The 18,849-nt window shown below is 38.9% G+C and overlaps 2 protein-coding genes across 6 annotated transcripts in view; one reads left to right on the forward strand and one right to left on the reverse strand.

Annotated features, from left to right (window-relative positions):
• The window catches only part of LOC101853667, a 28,163-nt gene extending 24,755 nt beyond the window's left edge, over nt 1-3,408 (forward strand). For all 5 annotated transcript variants that reach the window (XM_035972097.1, XM_035972100.1, XM_005090695.3 and 2 more), the window contains exons 3-4: nt 1,592-1,692; nt 2,856-3,408. In XM_035972097.1, coding sequence (XP_035827990.1) covers nt 1,592-1,692; nt 2,856-3,207 — 453 coding nt within the window. In that variant the 3' untranslated portion in view covers nt 3,208-3,408. The remainder of the gene's footprint in view (nt 1-1,591; nt 1,693-2,855) is intronic.
• Nucleotides 3,409-15,087: 11,679 nt separating this feature from the next.
• Nucleotides 15,088-18,849, reverse strand: part of LOC101854225 — a 9,953-nt gene continuing 6,191 nt past the window's right edge. The window contains exon 3 of the mRNA XM_005090696.3: nt 15,088-15,565. Within this exon, the coding sequence (XP_005090753.1) occupies nt 15,124-15,565 (442 nt within the window). The 3' untranslated portion in view covers nt 15,088-15,123. The remainder of the gene's footprint in view (nt 15,566-18,849) is intronic.

Below are 18,849 nucleotides of genomic sequence, written 5' to 3' on the forward strand. Positions count from 1 at the left end.
AGAGGAGGGGGCAAAGGAGGTGAGGGGGTGGGGTGTGGGGGCAGAAAGTGGAAATGAAAGCACACAACAGAACATTGCTAGAGAGCAGGAAAGGAGGTGAAAGGAGACCATTTTAGAGAAGAAAAATTTTCGGTCGCTATCCGGATTCAAACCCGGGACCTTTGAATGAGAGGCCAACACCTTAACCTCTAGGCCACGAGAGCCCCCTTCGAATGCTTTGCAGAAAGATTGATGATTAAATACAGTCTTTTCTTTGGCGGAGAACTATAGGCTACAGCTTTGAGCATGGTTTCCCGTGATTGTTATTTTTTGGCGTTTGGATAGAAAACCTTGGAAAAAAAAAGCGTTCAAGTTTTCAGAGATCATTTTTAACACGATGTTTGAAATACCAGCTAGAAAGAACAGTTCTTTTTCTATTAGGCCTAGAATAAAGTCATCGGCTTGGAATTATTTTGCATGAATCCTTCCGCGAAACTCCGAGGAACACTCAGTATACTACAGTATTGAGTTGACTCGCTCGCTGCAGGGGCCGATGCGGCGCCGGCCGAGACAACGCTCAGTGTTTTTATTGAAATAACGACAGATCATCGTGTTTGAGGCAATACAATACTGATTTGTAATGATCTCACAGTCTTGAAAAAAAACTAGGCTTCATTTTTTTGTTATAATGATTGTACTCTGTTAATGTAGAGATGTTTGGTGCACTTGGTACTCTTTTATTATCTGTCAAACATGGGGTTGCAGCCAGTTAACGACTTCTGCAATATTATGCTAAATTGAAACAGCTGCCATTCTCTTAAACATTGACTGAGAGGTAAAAGTATGGTACCAAAATTCTCATCAGATATAGGCCTTTCATATGAAACAGATGAATTTGGCATGCAGCTACTTTGAAAATTTAGTATCTGGTACCTACCTAGTATGATGCAAATATTTTGTTGCATTTGACGTGAAGTCCATTCTCGTGAAAATTTTGTTTCGTCCATAAAATCTTTTTCTTTGAATTAATACTTTTCTACTTCTGTATTTTCCTTGTAGTGGCATAGCCGAGATAAGTGCTAAATTTCAAGTCTTTATCTCAATTCTAAGACCCCCATTGCTATGGAAACATGTTGCTCAACTTTGGTTTCCTCACCTCGTGCAATTAAAAGTTCTGTATTTTTGTCCAATATTGTCATATTTACTTCATTCTTGTTTTAAATTGTAGGGAAAAGTTGATAGTTTTTGAAAATAATGTTAACTCAGTTTTGAAATTTCCTTCATGTGACTGATATTGACCGGCAGGGACACAACAGCTCCTAACACATAGATACAGACAGTCTTACTACTCTTAGTAACACATCATTACCAGAGGCGTCTGAACATTCCCTGTTTTTGTGTTGTTTATCATGTCTCACTCAAAGACATATCCCAAGTAACCAACTGCCTTGTGACTGTGTTACTGATGTATGCTCGACATTATTGTGAACCAGAGCTTATTAATCACCCAGCCACTGTAGGTACCTAACATTCTTCTAAAAAAATGCCTTAACAGGATCAGTTTATTTTAAAAAAGATGATCTTCCTTTTTGCTTCTTATTTGTTTTCTCAGAGCTGCAATGAGTATAACAAGACTGAACTGGAAGTCATGTTTCAAGAGATGGTAAAACCCAGAGTTGTTGTTCTACTGCTGGGGCAGGAACCTCTGGACAGGTAAAATAATGAAATAAAGTCCCGTGATGTTTCTTTCTTTGTTTTCCAGGAAAGTTTTCTCTGTCTTATTGAATGCAGAACCAGTGTCTGTGGTGTAGTGGGTAAAAGCTTTGCTGTCACACGCTGAAACGTGAACTCAATTCTCATATATAGGGAGAGAGTTTAATGAGCATCTCTCGTCTTTCTGCCAATGTTATGTTGTATCCATCTCAGCCTGGGTTGGCCATGACAGACAAGGTCAAAGCAGCCCCCCTCCTAAGTGATCTAAGTTGTGTCAATGGAGGCGTAAAAAACCTTAGATCACATTTTGTTTTCGCCAGTACACTCAACTCTACATACGCACCATAGTCATTTGCCACTCTGCAACGCCTTGTATTTGAGCTAGGGTTATCATGTCTTGCTCAAGGACACACCTAAGTGTCCACCTGTCTAGACGGTGTGTCATTGACTTATAAATGCTTGATGTGAGCCTAAGCTCGCAGATCACTCGGTTGCTGAAAAATCTTCTTTTTTTTTTCACTTGTATTTTAGGGGGAAAATGTCTTCACAGTCCCTGGGAACGCTCTTCTGACCCTGTATAAAATTGAAATACAAGCATGATATGTTTTTTTATTGCGCATGCTGTCATATTCTGTTTTGTTTTCTTGTGCAATTTTGTAGACTCGGTGTACTCTGTTCTCTCTATTCTCTGTGTAACGGTATGTGATTTTTAGTTCTGATTGTTTTTTCCATTTTGAGTGGTTGGTCGGTATTTGGTGGGGTCTGTTGCTACTCCTTCCTCTCTGTGATTCTCTTGTCTAGGTCTGACTCTAGCAAAATATGGTCCGTATTGTGTTGACCGGCCCTATACCACTACTCAACAACAACCACATATGACTTTCTCTCTCTTTCTCTCTCTCTCCCTCCCTCCTTCTGTCTTTGGCAATATGGTTAGGCTCTTGGCCATTGCATTGTAGGAGACATCAGACAGGGAAGTTGGTTTTTAAGATTTCTTCCATCTTCCTTTTGGGGTTTTGTATCCCAGTCAGCCAAGCTCGACACTCACCAGCACAGGAGAAGCAGCCGGCCTCCTAAATGACATGTAAAATAAAAATATGTCAATATCAGTAAGAAATTATTCATTCAAACCATTTATGTGTCTCTCTTTCTCTCTCTAACTACAGTGAGTTTGAGTACCTTCTCACGTTGGTTCCGCAAATCCACATACACTGTGCTGAAAAGGGCCTTACCCAACCACACGTGGTTGTGGCAACGACAGAGAAGGAAGTAAACATTCCGCCGCTCTTGGGCAGTCACCCTCGTCTTTGCATCAGTGAGATTTTATCCAACCTGGTGACAAAAGAAACCATAAAGGCAAAAGATGATGAGGCAGACAGTCATCTGGGACAGGATTGTGGGTTCAGCTCCTCGGTAACAAATACCCTGATGACTCTTTTCTGCTCCTTGACTGGCAACACTTGGCCGCTTCCAGAAGTTGAAAAACCTGCAGTGGAACTTTCTGGTGCCAGTGCATAGTAATAGAGTGGGTGGTTGGCAGGTGCTTTGCTCTTTCTTTTCCATCGAACATATATCATCATTATGTCTCCTTCTTTTTTGTGTTTGTGACTCTCTTGTATCACCTCTAATATTTGGCACTTTTTTCTTATATGACCTAATGTATTGCTAATTCTGCAAAACTATTACTTAAACAAATAAACAGCAGTTGCTTGTGAAAACATTTTAGAGCAGTCTGCTTCATAATCGTCTTAATTTTATCGATGCCACCATCTTCATCGCGATCATCATCATCATCATTATCGTTGTAGAAGAGTATAACTATAACTTTCTGGTAGCAGTGCACAATGATTGATTATGCAAAAATTCTGGAGCAGTCTCCCTCTTCATCGTCTTATTAATATATTAATGTCATCATCTTTATCATCATCATTATCATCATAAATTTCTTCATCATTGTCATTGTAATAGAGCATAACTTTCTGGTGACAGTGCACGATGACAGATTATGCTAACATTCTAGACCCCCAATCATCATCTTAACTCTTTCCGGGCGCAGTTTTTTTTGGGGTCTTGACGTAATTAGCTTGTGGCTCAATTTGGCTACACAGGTGGTGTACAAAATAAATTTATATAAGCAAAACATGCGCTCAAAACATAACATGATATATCAAATTGATGGAAATTGAATGAGGAATACATTCCAACATGAAACAAGGATCAATTTTGAACATTAGTATGCATTACAAGGGTTAGAAATGGCGATGGTGATGAGAAAAATAAATTTTGATGGAAAAAATTACATTCCCCAAACCATGTGAAAGCAAATCAGCATAGCTATCTTATCATATACAGGCCAAGAGCAAAATCCAGCAGTATTCCAATTTTTGTTAGAGTTATGATATTTATATTGAATCCGGTTACATCGTTTTGTTGATGCAAGACCGCAAGAACTGATTCACTCATTTTTCCCCAACCCATGCTTTGACAAAGTGAAACTAAATGTTTTTGTTTCCTAAAACCTTTCCAAGTTTTCAATAACAATAAAAAGTAATTATAAATGACGGATCATGTTAAAACGAAACAATACTGAGGCACCCTATCACAGCCGATATACCGGCGATACATCCGCAAGGGGTGTGGACTCACATCGATATATCGGTGATACGCCCGCAAAGAGTTAATTGTATAAATGTCATCATCTTCTTCATCATCATCGTTGTAGAAGAGTATGAAATATATGTAGACTTTAATTATGGTTTGACAATTTTTTTCCTCATCTTGATCATCATCATCATCATCACCATTTCAGTCATTATCATTCTTGTACAGTAAAAAAAGAACACATCTTTAATGATTCTAAAGAATTTTGTTTTATTATTTTTAAGATATCGACATTTTGCCCACTTGGGCTTCATCAGGAACATACTAGGAAAAAATAAATCATCATCATCATGGGAGCAAAATACTTTCATGATCTTGTTTGTGTTTCTCCTTCTTTCCTATCAAACGTCCATTGTCTTGATATCTCCTCCTTTTTTGTGTCTGTTACTCTCTTATAATACCTCCAGTCTTCTTCCTTTGTATGAGCTTATTGTATTGCAAATGCTGTAACACTCTTACTTTTAATCTAAAATTAAAACTGATGACGAGTATGATTTGACCTCATATTCCAGCAAAGATTTTGCCTACAGAGGAGAGGGCGAATAAACATTGTAGGCTACAGATCTTTTCAGTTTGCTAATGGTTAAAGGAATGAAAAGTGTCAGAAGTAGTAAAGGCTGGTGGATTGGGTGGTCAGAGCAGAGTGACTGCAACACTGGATTTGAGGTCTTTCATATGTAGAAATGATGTGCAACCGAGGTGTAGGCTACATACTTTTACACTATGCTTGTACGCCTTGTGAGCAACTCATTTTCATTATCACTGTTTAGCATTTGTTGAAACCAGAGATTTTTTGGCTGGTGTTTTCATTGCTTTTATTGCTCTTGGAATGTTTTATCTTTTATGGGGATGCTAAGTTAGTAATGTAGTAATGTATGGTATGCGATTTCTTTTACAAAGCTTGCTTCATTTATATTTACAGTAGTCTCCGCCTAAGATCCCATCGCTTACGATCCCATTTCGCTTAAAATCCCGCTGTTTTAAGAAAACAGAAATTTTACATAAGTCACCCAAAGATGCCGCATTTTCTTTTCTCCCGAGCATCGGGATTCAATGTATTCTAGAAAACCTCGGATGTCTGTAGTTTAATGTAATTGTTTTTTAGAAGTAGAATTTTACACCCCACGTGAGTGGTTAGCCCGGTGCTCTGATGTGATTTGCTCCTCCCTTCCTATCAACATCTATCCTCCTTTTCTCTCCTACTCCTTTTTTATGTTCATTACTCTCTTGTAACACCTCTAATCTTCAGCATTCATTCCAAATGTGTTGCAAGTACCATAAAACGAATAAAAAATAAAAAAAAGACAATACACTTTAAGCAATTTAGCTTATTTGGGAGGCCTGCATCTACCCTGCCTCTCGGAACTTTGTTGAGAGGGATACTACTTCCAAGTAGACAGACTTTGTTAATCCCCCCCCACACAAACACACCAAAGTTACATCTTGTGTGTGTGTGTGATAGTGAAGTGGCGAACAGGCTGTCCCATAATAACCACACCCCCTTTTCACATAAATTGTAAGATCACGCCATGGCAGATATAATGTACCTCTAAGAACTAAAAAAGTCTGATACAATAAAAGTTTTTTTGGATCTACCGTACTGTTTAGTATAAAGCTTCTGTCAGAATGAACATCAATGTGTATTGCTTTTTGGAGTATGTATCTATAGGCCTATCTATAAGTCTAAAGGTCTTGTAATTAAATTCCTGCTTGTGGTTGAATGATGCATCTCATGTGATATGTACATTTGTCAGCTTTACTTCACTTTTCATTGAATTTTAATGAGAGTAATATATACTTAAAATTTTTATGTATACCTCTGCATATGTTTTTACGGTCCTGTACATGTACAGCCAAGAAAAATTTCCCTCATGGGTAATAAAGTACTGTCTTATCTTACCTTATCTTATCTCAATAAATTCAGTTATTTGAAAAAAGAGTACTTTTTGAAAATTATGTGACCTGTGTGTAGTTTTGATAACTGACAGGACAGAAACAATACCTCATTTGTCCCGTCAGTTACCAAAACTAAACACGTAACACCATTTGCATAAAGTGGGTTTTTTTCAAATGACTGCATTTGATATGATTTTTGATGTGTCTTTCAAATGTTCTGATTGTTTAAAATTGAAATAAATTACATGTAATGGATTATATTTTGTCCTCAGAGAAATTCGCGCCCGCAACCCGCAAGTGCAACTTTTGCCATTTTCATGAGTTTGCGAATTTTAGTATCCAATTTTCTGCAAAAGTTGGAAAAATAATAATAAAATTCTGTTAAACATTACCAAAACTTTCTTCCACGACTAAAAATAACGATGCCAAGGTGGACAATTCGAAGGGGAACAATTCGTATGGGAAATAGGCTAGATCCTACCACTTCTTTTGTACGGGGTGCCAGTGGCCTTTGCGGATGGGATCAGGTCGGGTCGAGATGATCGCCCGACTTGTCACCTGATAACAAAGGCGTTTGTTTTTTAGGCAATGAGCCAGGTGCGATCGCCTTGTACCACAATAGCCGCTTTGCGCTATCAATCTGGCGAGCAAACGACCCGACCTGACCCGATCCCCCAATCTCTCCCCGTCGGATTATGCGATTGTGCGGCCGCGTTTTTTTGCATAACCCTGCAACATTATATTATGACCTTTATTTTAACGTGTGGATTGGAATAGAATCTAAGCTAAAATTGAAGATCGGTTCTCGAGCTGTCGGGGGCGGCTTAGCGTACTGACGGCACTTTAGCCGCGCCGCCGCCCACGGCTCGGCGCAGCGAATGAGTTAAGGACCTGACACAAACTGTTTTTGTATACCCTGCAACCTCCATGCTGTTTTTTTATGTGTTTGTTGTCGTTTTTTTTTTTTTATTAAACGTTCACATACTTTTGATTTTGATCTGACAAAACTCATGTTGGTTACTTTGATTGCAATGAGCATACCGACTATGTTTTCCAATAATCCCATGAAAATTTGTTAGCTGTACTGTACACGTCTTGCAACTTTTCTTGCAATTTTTGCAAATTTTTCTTGCAACTTTTGCTATTTTCAAATACAACTTTCTCAGAGGAAAGTTGAATTACATACAGTGTTATCATTATAAAGTATTATCTGTTACTACTGTGGAAGCCTTGCACCATAGTTGCCCAAGGACCTTTGCGGTGTCAGAGATGGGCTCTTCTTCTTTGCACACAGAAGTATGTAGTGAGGTTGGTTCCCACGCGGGGCACCTTTTAATTTTATTTGTTTTAAAAATGGAGTCTCTCTGTATGTTGGATTATTATCATATCCATGTCAGTTCAGTTTGGCTCAGTCTACTAAATGATCGAATTTGTGTCAGTTTGGATGAATAACATATATGTACGATCAGTCATTCTAGTTCTAGTATGCCTTTTGGTTTATTTTAGTATTTTAATAATTAAAATCAAGTGTGGTTTGTAGGTGCTTTGGTGTGGTTTGCTCCTGCTTTCCTATAAACACCTATCGTCCTTATCTCGCTTCCTTTGCTTTGTATGGTTACTGTCAACAAGCAATACTTCTAAATCTTCATATACATATAGGTTTCAAACCTTTGTGTTATAAGTGCTGTTGAAGTTAAACTTACTCTGATCTTCTTTCATTATGATGTCTTTTGTGATCAAGCACTCTTTACCTATTTTTCTGCACAAAACATTTATTTTTATACGTGATACATCAAATTTCAATGACATGTGGGCTTTTGCTCTTGAATGTAATTTTTTATGTATTCAGCACTGTTTTTGCTTCCTTCAGGCTGTAAAATGATGATTACTCCTGGACTGTTGTTCATTCCTTCAGACTGAAAAACAAAGATGATACTCTTCTCCTATTGTCAAGCCTTGTATGATCAAGAACGATTAAAAACCTTTTGTTCTGCACAAGTCATTTATTTTTACAAGTTATAATTATCTAACCTTCTCTATCAGTGCCATGTGGACTTTTGCTCTTGAATATAATTTATATATTGTGTTCAACACTCTTATTATGGGTAACCCCCCGGGGCAGTGCCACTGACTGTAGTGTCTTTAGGCTATTCCCAAAGGGGGGACATTTGTCGTTCAAGCACAGAATTGTAAATTGGCTGATTCATGTCACGCTCATAACTGTGCCTGATCTACAACAGGGAACTGCTGCTTTTTCTTTCCTAATCCTCACTATTACTATTATCATTTTCCTCTGCTTCTTTTGTATGTTTGTCACTCTCTTGTGAGCTGCTACATGTATTCCCGGGGTGCCTTGATAGTTGAAGCAGACCTTGTGCTGTTGAAGCTAGAGAGGTGAGCAGAGTAAGTCTGATTCTCTGTAAAGACTTCTCTGTTGACACCCTTGGCGCTCATATGACCTTATGCAGTTGCGAGCGCCGTAAAACCCTCTACTATAAGTATAATATAAAAAAACCTCTTATGGGTGCTCCATTCTCCATTAGCTTAGTTGGTTTCATGCTGGACAATGGAGTGGATGGCCGTGGTTCAAATCCCAGTCTGGGTGTTCCTTGAACTTGAACTAGGGTCGTTTTGTGGAGTTAAAGATTTCAGGGCTCTCAATTAATTTTGCTTGGTCCTGTCAGAGACGGATTTTATATTAAATTCGGAGGTCCTCCCCCTTAGGTAACCTCATAGAATTGATAGGGGCGTTAAACCAATGTACTTACTTTAACACTTGCCCAACACTGCTGACTGTAAACAACACTGCTGACTTAAAAACGGAGGTGATGATGTTTCGCTCCTGCTATAATCTTGGTATCAGTTCTGCCGTAAGCTGACAAAATGCATTTTTTCATTTTGATGCCAAAATGGGTTTTTTTTTGTGAAATCGAAAGCCTAATCTGTTTCCCTCCTTGTGTGAAAAAATCAAAGTGAAACTGCGACTAGTTTTTGAATAAAATGTAATTCAAATTTCAAAAGAACTCTATTTTCAATGGTTACGCTGACAAAAAAAAATCTTTTTCTCGAAACTGCTGTGAAGAAAAAAAGGTGTTTTATCAGCTTTCGGCAGAGTTATCTTTTATGCAGTATCCGTAGTCATCTTCATTAGATATCTTCTTGCATTGGTTATCTTCATGTATTGGTTATCTAGTGAAATTGTCTGTGATGTGTTATGTACCACACATTTTATGGGATGTAGCGTGCTGCCAAATTTTGTATGATGTGTGTATAGTAGAACACGGCTATTGAGGGACTTTTGGTTCCTGAAAAAAAATCCCTCTGTAGGCGAGTTCCCTCTATAGGAATGCAAAGGGGAAATTATTGAAACATCTATATATCCACATGATTACATCCCTCCCGCATCAATAAAATTTGCGCTTCAGATTAGTCTTCCCTTTCTTGTCTACTGCATTGAATATTATATATTGGCCTCTAATTCGAGTGAGAAGCATTTCCTAAAGTCTTTTGTTGGAAGCCATCTTTTCCTCGGTTTGTTGCTTGTGCTGTCTATCGTACCGGTAGGCCTGCTGTAGAACTGGTGAAGTGGATGCGTGCGTATGCCTAGGAGCATCAACAATCGCAATTCAATGAATCAGAAATCACACACTACACGCTCTCCTCTTCTTTTACTTTGTGGCCTAGCCTAGGGCTGTGGCCTACACCCTCCTCTGGCCTCCTGACTCTTTCTGCAGCATTTCAACTGCTACTCCTTAGCTCCTTCTTGCTGCTGTCTTTCACCACACCCCTGATTATAGGGTAGGTAAGAGATGTAATACTTATCATTTTTGGATAATAATAATAGTGAAAAATCTCAGAGGCCCTGTGTGCAAGTTGTGCTCGTTAAAGATCCCTGGGGTGTTCAAAAACTGATAAGAGGTCGCTGCGGCCATGCATATTATATTGAAAATGTTTAATGTGTCACATGCACTCATATTTCCTTGTGCAATTGCGAGCGCCATAAAGCACTTACCAAAAAAAAAAAAAAGAAAAAAAGAAAGAAAATTAAACAGGCAATCCTTCAAATCCCATTATATTGTTAGCATGCTTTTAAACTGTGCTAAGCCTAAACAGCATTATTTTTCAGGACAGAGAGAAAAAAAAAAACATGCTTTTTTCTTTTAACAATTGTACCTCTAAATTATGCATTTTTTCTTGTTCTTTTAACATTTTGTCTCCGCTTTCAGCCCCACCCCCGCTGTACCTCCTCCCTTGGGCTTCAAACTTTTTTTGCTGCCCTTCTACTCTACTGCTACTCCTTGGCTTCTACTTACAACCAGGCCTCCTGCTTAGATTAGGTAAGATCCAACACCTAACCTTTTCAGACCAGGGCAAAAAAAATCTCAGAGGTCCCTTGTGCACGTTGCGCATGTTACCAAAATTGATAAAAGTAGGTTTTGGTGGCCACCCACGCAAAATTCACAATTGATTCCTACCAAAATGCATGAGCGCGGTAAAGCTCTAACTGACCCCCCCCCCCCCCCCAAAAAAAAAATAAATAAAAAAAATAAAAAGAATAAATAAAACCAAGCAAAAAGCAAAAACAGAACCCCAATATATATTATAGAATATATTTATATAAGGCTGTGTAAAGTAATCTCTTCTACATTGTAAATGCTCAACACCGACGACTATTTTTAATAACAAAAACACCAAAACTACAGACTTGTTGACTGTGTCTGACTCATGACACAGTACTACAAGTAGGCCTACAGCTGATTGTTACTTTCTTCATAGTGGCCATCATGTTCTGACTTAGACGGCTTTGTGCCTCAATTTACAGGCAGCTGTTGGGGCACACTTCGATGCACTATTCAGACTTTTATCGGTTTCTCAGTGTAAAAAAATATAGAGCTTCATTTAGAATTCTGTCTGGGTGGGATCACTGTGGGATCTCCAACCATTTTATAAGTTATCAGAGAAGACTGGTCCCAATGCCAACTCAAATTGGGAATCGAACCGGTTACTTCAGCATGAGAGGCAATCATCCTTTTTTAAAACTAATAATGTCTTAGCCCTTGTATTGATAGCATTGCTGAATTTTTAAAAAATGAGAGTAGATAACAAAATTAATAGTAGCAAAAGAAAATGATGTATCTCTTTTGCTAATGATCAAAGAGTAGTCTTCATGGCCTTTTTGGCAAACAATCGAGATGACACAGGTGTGCATTTGAATTTGAACTAATCTGTCTTTTTTTTTGCACAGATCATAATAATATGCAGGCATTTGAGGCTCCACTTTTTACTTCTCTTTATACATTACTTGCTCAGTGCCTGTTATTATCTACACAAAGCCTCATGTTTGCTATAACGAACACTCGGATTCAACGAGATTTTGGGCAAGACCCGGCGACCTCATTGAATCTCAGTTCCACTGTAATAAATTCATGAGAAATAATAAAGTAGGTCTAATCTATGAGTTTGGTGTTTTGTTTATTTCTTTTCATTTTGTTTGACATGACCTACTCTAAGCTAGGTCTTACTTGATCAAAAATAGAATCAGGTTTCGTTCTCTAGCGCCATTGATGTTGACAGCTCGGCGTTGGCGATCAGAAAGAAAGGGCTCTAGGCTAATTCGCCTGCTGTGTTGTTCCCCACCCCACTACACCCTGTGGTGCGTTCCGTCTGCTTGAGCACATGGGTACACACACAATACCACACCCTGCCCACGTCACATATTCGCTCCGTCCATCACAACACTGTGACCTCTCCATCCCCGCATCGCAGAAGGGAGAGGCATGGCAGGCCTAGATAATCTAGACTAGGCCATCTCGGCCCCGGCCTTCATTGTTGACACACATGGGCTCTCCTCACATTCTTTGTTTTGCTAAATCACCAACAAGTTTTTCAACTAGCGAGGTTCTACATGTATAATTGGCCTATACGCTGTGCACAGCAGCAGCAGTATTCCGCTATAACTATAACCGACTCATGTGTTTGTCTGATTGCACCATAGCAGTACTTAATTTTACAAAGATAAAGAAGGAAAAAACCCCAGAGATTTTACAAAAGTGTCTTTATAACAGACTTCTCGTTATTTCAGGACTCGTTATATTATAAGTGGACTCCACTGTATAAGCCAGAGGCAAAAGACCCACAAACCAACAAAAAATCAAACAAACAGCTGTGGCGCTAGTTGATTATTCATACATACCCATTTCTTAACAAAGATAGAAATGGGATATAGGTTGTCCACAACATCTGCATGCTTTCTCGAAACATGAAAAGAGAATCATTTCCACCAAAATATACATAGATCACCTCCATGAAATAAAAGAAAAAACAATACCCTGTTCTTGAAAATGTTATCATTTTGGGGCTTTGGCAAATATTAATTGTTTTAAAAAATTGGAATGAAATTTTAAAATTACCTAGAGAAGCTTAAAAGGAACTGTGCCAACTCGGCCTACCACCAAAATAATATCTAGCATCGCCAGGTAACAGCCTAAAAGCTGGTGGGCGCCCGTAAGTCCTTTATATTGTAAGGACTCGTGCGCAGTTCTAAAGGATAGGTGTAAGGTGGCGCAAGGACTGATGAGTACAATGTGTTGGATTTTTTAAATGTCAGTCTCCAGGGTCCTTGACACATATACAGCCTAGCTTCTGATCCTAGCTTCTTTCAATTTGAAGTTACTTATAGTTCAGCTGGAACTGTACAAGTAATTAACTGTTACTTATTTTGAGCTGTGCATAGCAATTGCACAAGACAGATCTAGGCAAGACTAACCACATTTTTTCTCTAGTCTCTACTCATCTACCACTAGTCAAGTTGGCAATCGGTGGTATCTCGTACGGCCATCCCCATTTTACTGCCAACTTTTTATGCTCATCCCAAGGCAGGCGGTATAACGAGGTGTGACTGTACTTGAGCATTCTTTCTTCCTTCACTCTAGTACCATGGAATGATGTATGCAGGTGTTCTTTCACTGCCTTTGAATAAATGGACCACTGCTTATGTATAGCTCTTCGAAAATCAAAAAGTGAAATTTATATTTTTAGAGGATTTCTTCAGACATATTTAACACTCTGCCATCACAAGGCTCATATATATAGTAAAAACCCTTGCCATCAAAAGGCAAAAGCATTTCGGGGAAAATCCAAAGAAACTGGGCGGTAAACATTGCCGATCGTTGAGATGTGACGGCAAAGTGTTACAGACTGGAGAAAGCAGCTGCGCCACTTAAAAAGTTAGTCCGTTTCGCTTCGTGTCACATACAATTATATATGTGCAGTGACTCTCACAACTTCTCGTGTTCAGTGCACTGAATGGGTGCAGTCATTAGATTAATTTAAAACACTTACACAAGGCTCGCACAATATGGTGTTACAATGGGGTAAAAGGGGCCCCTATGAACTAGAGGTAGGGCCTACTGTGTTCATCTTTCATTCATAAGGTCCCAGGTTTAAAAACCTGACAGTAGCCAAAAATTTTGCTTCTCCAGAATGTTCTTCTTTCATCCCCTTTTCTTTTCTCTATGTAAAAATCAGTTCCACTGCATGTTAAAGAACCAGCAGTAGACTATTCCTGAGATCCTGCAGGGGAGTGCAAAGAAAGAAGATGAGTTAACAACGAAGTATCAAAGACAATGAATGGACAGCCAAGATTGTTTAATCTCCTGTACAAATGACCAGTATCTCTTCCTTATTATTATTGTTTTCTTTTTTTCTTTTTGCATCACTAAATTATCACATAAATTGATGGGTAAAAATTAAGGCAGTTGTAAAAAGTTTTTCAATTTTTCAAACCAAGTACAAACAAATATACAGTAAAATCCGCTTATACCGACAGGCTTTGGGAAGTGGATTTGATGTCGGTATATAAAACTGTCGTTAATAAAAAATATAAAGCCAAAGAGGAAAAAACAAGGGGAGGTCAGCGGTAAAAAGACAACACTACTTTTAAACACTTTACCATCACAAGGCTCATATATATATATATATATATATATATATATATATATATATATAGATCTATATAGTAAAAACTCTTGCCATCAAAGGCAAAAGCATTTTGGGGAAAATCTCAAGAAACAAAGTGGTAAACATCATCGATCTGCCAGATGTGATGGCAAAGTGTTAACCTGGTTGCTTCCCTTGATTCTTACAGTACACAAAACTACACAGTGAAACTAACAAGAGGGGAGGGGGTTGGAGTTACGGTACCAAAGACCGAGCGGTGCGCACACCAGCGTAAACTTTGTTGTAGCATCCTTGTAAAGCCTGTTTATGGCTGCTTGCTGGAGAAAATGGAAAAGCGAGGCACTGACTCACTGACAACGCTGACGCTCACATCTGTAAGGCACTGTACTGTGTTGGAGACTACACTGTGTAGGCCCTACATGACCTACTAAAGCCTGGTGGGTATGCGGACTTTATGAAGAACTAATGAGTTGACTGTTATCATGGCTTTTTCCCCCATTTATGTTCGTGGGCTTCGCCAGGTACCCAGGAAGCATGTCGATAAAGCAGAGTGGGCCGAAAAAAAGTCGTATTTTTAAGAGAAATTGTATAGTGAAGATATTGAAGGAAAAATTTCGTAATTGGAAAACATGTCGATATGTCAAAATGTCGATACATCGGCTGTCGATATAAGTGGATTATACTGTATGTCAAGGTATGAACACATTAAAGCATGCATGCAGAAGACTTACAGAAAAACTGATCAGTATATGTGCAATTTGACATTAGCTCTGATTCTTTGAACCTGTACATCACAGGAAAAGACATGAGCTCTTTAGGACAAATCATGCAAAAAGAAATGGGAAGGGGATTTGTCTGAGATTGTGTCCAAAAAATCTTTCTGTTGATACAGCCGAGCTCTTGAGCATATTAAGCAGCTCAAGTAGGCAAATCAAAATCAATGGAGTGGGCCTGAGCTTTAAAAGACTCCAACTGATTCCAGAATGGAGACTGACTACTACACACAGCCTCGCACACAGAAGAGTCTTTCACATCAGTCCTATGGCTCTGACTGTTTCCATCACTATCACAAGACTTAACTTCCTTCTCTGACACAATGTGAGAGGAGTCATCTTTCAGACTGCCAAAGTTTTCTTTCACAGAGCCAAATGAAGCTATCTTCTCGTGGAAAGTTGGAGAAAGGAACGCTGGTATTTCTTCAATAAGTACGGAGTTGGCAGTCAAGATGTTCTGCAGTGACATCGCTGCACTGCTACCGGTAACTTGTTCTCTTTTCCTGTCACCTTCAGCAGTTTTCTGTTCAGCTGCTGTTGACTCAGTGCTGCTTGCTTGATTCAAGCCTGGTAGGGTCAATCTTGCGCTGAAAAATCATGAAACAAAGAAGAATTAACAAAGCAGAGTCAACCTGAAGTTTTGGCAACATTTCACTTACTAATAAATAGATTAGGCACACTGTAAAAGAATCTGTTAGCCCAGTTGGTATCATGCTGGACTACTGAGCGGATGGCCCTGGTTTGAATCCCTAATGGGGCGCTCTTGAACGTGGGTTGTTTTGTGGAAATTTTTACGCTCTCTCCCAATTTGGCTTGGTATTATCAGCCATTGAGGTTAAATTCAGATGTCCCGCCTCTTAAATAACCTTACAGTGTTGAAAAGCGCATTCAATCTCTATACAACAACATAATGATAATAAATAGATAATATAAAGAGTTTGATTGTAAAAAAAATCATACACATTAGAGTCCACTTAAATGAATGTTTGAAAAAAAAAGCGTTAATACTTAATGCTTGAAATGAAAACAAGGTTTGTAGCTGGGTTCTTATCAAAAGTGAGTTCCGCAGTGGTTATCATCTATTTGAGAGAAAAGACACATTATGTAGAGCTGCATTTGATTCGAGGTACAAATTAATTTCACAACCATCTAAATAGTTCTATAGAGATCTTTTGCCCAAAAGCTTAAAAAGACAGGTTTGCATAAAACTGGTCTAAAGTTCTTTTAACTCTTACTTTAAGTGTTCAGGGTTTAGATCAAAATTTGTTGGGGTATCTTCCCTTGAAATGCTCATCTAGAATCTAGGATGTTATACAAAAAACTTCATAAATAAGATAAAAAATATATAATGTCAAAAACCACAATATCAGGAAATAAATGATTTTTAAAGAAAAATGTGTGTTCTGATGAGGCGTTCTTATGTGCATTGATGTCATGTAATCATAAAGAAACACTGAATTTTTTCTTCATAAAAATTTTAAAATGTTAATGTCGAATCCAATCTTTTCTCTCTAAATTTCAAGATAACAAATTACCTACAACTATAAAAATATAGCTACTTCAAATTTGAGGAGAAAAGGCAACAAATATAGTCACAATACCCTTTCATCTGAACGGTATACACCCTCATTATTTTTCTTAGTTATATCCACATGAAATGAGCCACCCACTGCATCACTGACAATGACATCATCATCATCATCATCATTGCCTTTCTCACCCTGCACCAGGGTATAGGCCACGGACAAACACCTTCCACCTTTCTCTATCCTGGACTTGCCTCTTGATGTTATTCCAGGTCTTCCCACTGACATCATGGATGCGATATAATGCTAAAACGTTGAGTTCTAGACACTTGACAAAGACAAAGCAGAAGTTGGAGAAATAAAAAAATCAACTCTTCAAAAAGAAGACTGCAGTCAAACACAGGTAACTCGAATTCGTCAGGGATTGGAAATAGTGTTCGAGACTTCCGCAATTCATCATGTCCGTGAAAGCCCCAATTTATACAAAGAAATAGCGAGAAAATCAAGGGAGGTAAAAAAGAACATTAAAACAGTTAACATGCTTAGCTCCCTCGATGACTGTGTTGATGGTGTGAAAGCAAGAAGATGAATGAAAGTGGAGAGCAGAAAATCTCACGTGTGCACAGCCGACTCCTACGTTATTCCTTTCCTCTCATTTCACTGGATTACAGTAAGTTACACCTCTTGCCATCCACATTGCGCGTGTCCCACAGCATGATTGCACCCGTAGCATGCCAGTCATGCAGTGCGGTCAGCATCACTCCCCAACCCCCTTCCCCGTTCCCACTTCCTCCAGCCTCTCGTAGTGAGATAAGGACCACGTTTTGGCTGTAACAATAACAACAAAACACCTACCCGTGGCAAGAAAGACTGTAAAGCTGGGTCTTTAGTTGAGAATGCAAAGTGGATTTGTTCGAGATTCGAGGGTGGTGTGAAGATTTCGAGTGTTGTGTGTTTGGGAACTCCGTGAAGTCAATACAAAGAAAACATAGAGACTGAAATGGGACCGAGCATTATGTTTGAGATACCCGAGAATGGGATTTTTGCGTTCGAGATTTGTGGACTTAACTGTACATATTTTCATTTTATCGCAACAATGATTTAAATAACGCAGTGCGCAGCTCTTAGAACTTAATGAAAAAACTGTGAAACGCAGTGTGTGGTTCTTTAAAGAGTTAAATCCTCATTCCAACCTTTCTGAGGTATAAAAACTTCGAATCTTCTAGGTTATGTTTTCAAGTTTTTAGTCTGAAACCTCACTCGCAGCACAATATAGGTCTAAGATTAGTCAAAGTAATGCTGTGTCGTAGGCTTACTACAAGCCTCAACTTTTCCCCTGATAGACTTTAAAAAAATGTCTTTTCAGAAGCAAGCAGAATTAAGTTGTAGATTTCAACAAAACCACAACCATGTTATTGTCTTCTTTAAACACAAACTCACATCTATTCTAAAAGTGGAACTTGGATATAAAGTCGTCGGTCAGGCCCGACCTTCTATTTTGTTGAATTTGGGTGTTTGTTGAAAGCTATGTAGTAAGCATTTGTATTGCAGGTGCTGGTGTGGGCTGTGTAAAAATGGTAGATTCATTCAAATGCACATATCTGTATCAACATTTTAATTATGATGTAGTATTCTTTTCTGAGCAAAGTGCAGTTCAGGGCTAAGGTTACTGCAATGTTTCCACAGACCAGCGTGCAGCTCGTAACTTAGATTAATGACAAGGGCTGTCCCTAAATTACCAATACAATGGCTAAAAAATGAAAAGTGTTGTCATGATTGAGAAACAGCTTCCACAGTTAGCTGGCTAAACACTCCCTTTATTTCTCAATTCAGTCCATATGAATAGTCAAGTATTTTACCGATTGCTGCATGAGTTGTATGCATGTCATCCATGTACTGATGTCATTTTTAGAAATACAGTAAATGCAGTTTTTACCATTTTACAGGACAGCCAAAAAAGCTGAATGTTGATACTAGGCCAGGGCAAGATCGACTCTGGGATCGATTCTTTCGACTCCAAATGAGGACTCAAAGAATCGATCTTGTTCCATGTTCCCAGACTCTAAGCTTCGAGTCCGCCCAGGGTCGACGCCTCCCGTCTCCTTTTTTTTTAGCCTGGTTCCTAGCCTAGACTCCGAGAATCGAGGCAAGAATCTAAATCTCTACCTCACTATTACAGTCCTGTCATGGGATAGGCCTAGGCCTAGGCGATTATATGACCGTCTAGGCCTAGACCTAGGGCTGTCCCACCCCACAGTCGAGTTTTTTGCTTCAAAACAGACACCGCACCAGGACGCATAAGGCGGCTTCTTTGATGTTGGCCTAGGCGGAGTTAAAAATGCATT

Source organism: Aplysia californica, unplaced genomic scaffold (assembly GCF_000002075.1).
Source record: "Aplysia californica isolate F4 #8 unplaced genomic scaffold, AplCal3.0 scaffold00020, whole genome shotgun sequence".
In the NCBI taxonomy this organism is placed as follows: Eukaryota; Metazoa; Mollusca; class Gastropoda; order Aplysiida; family Aplysiidae; genus Aplysia; species Aplysia californica.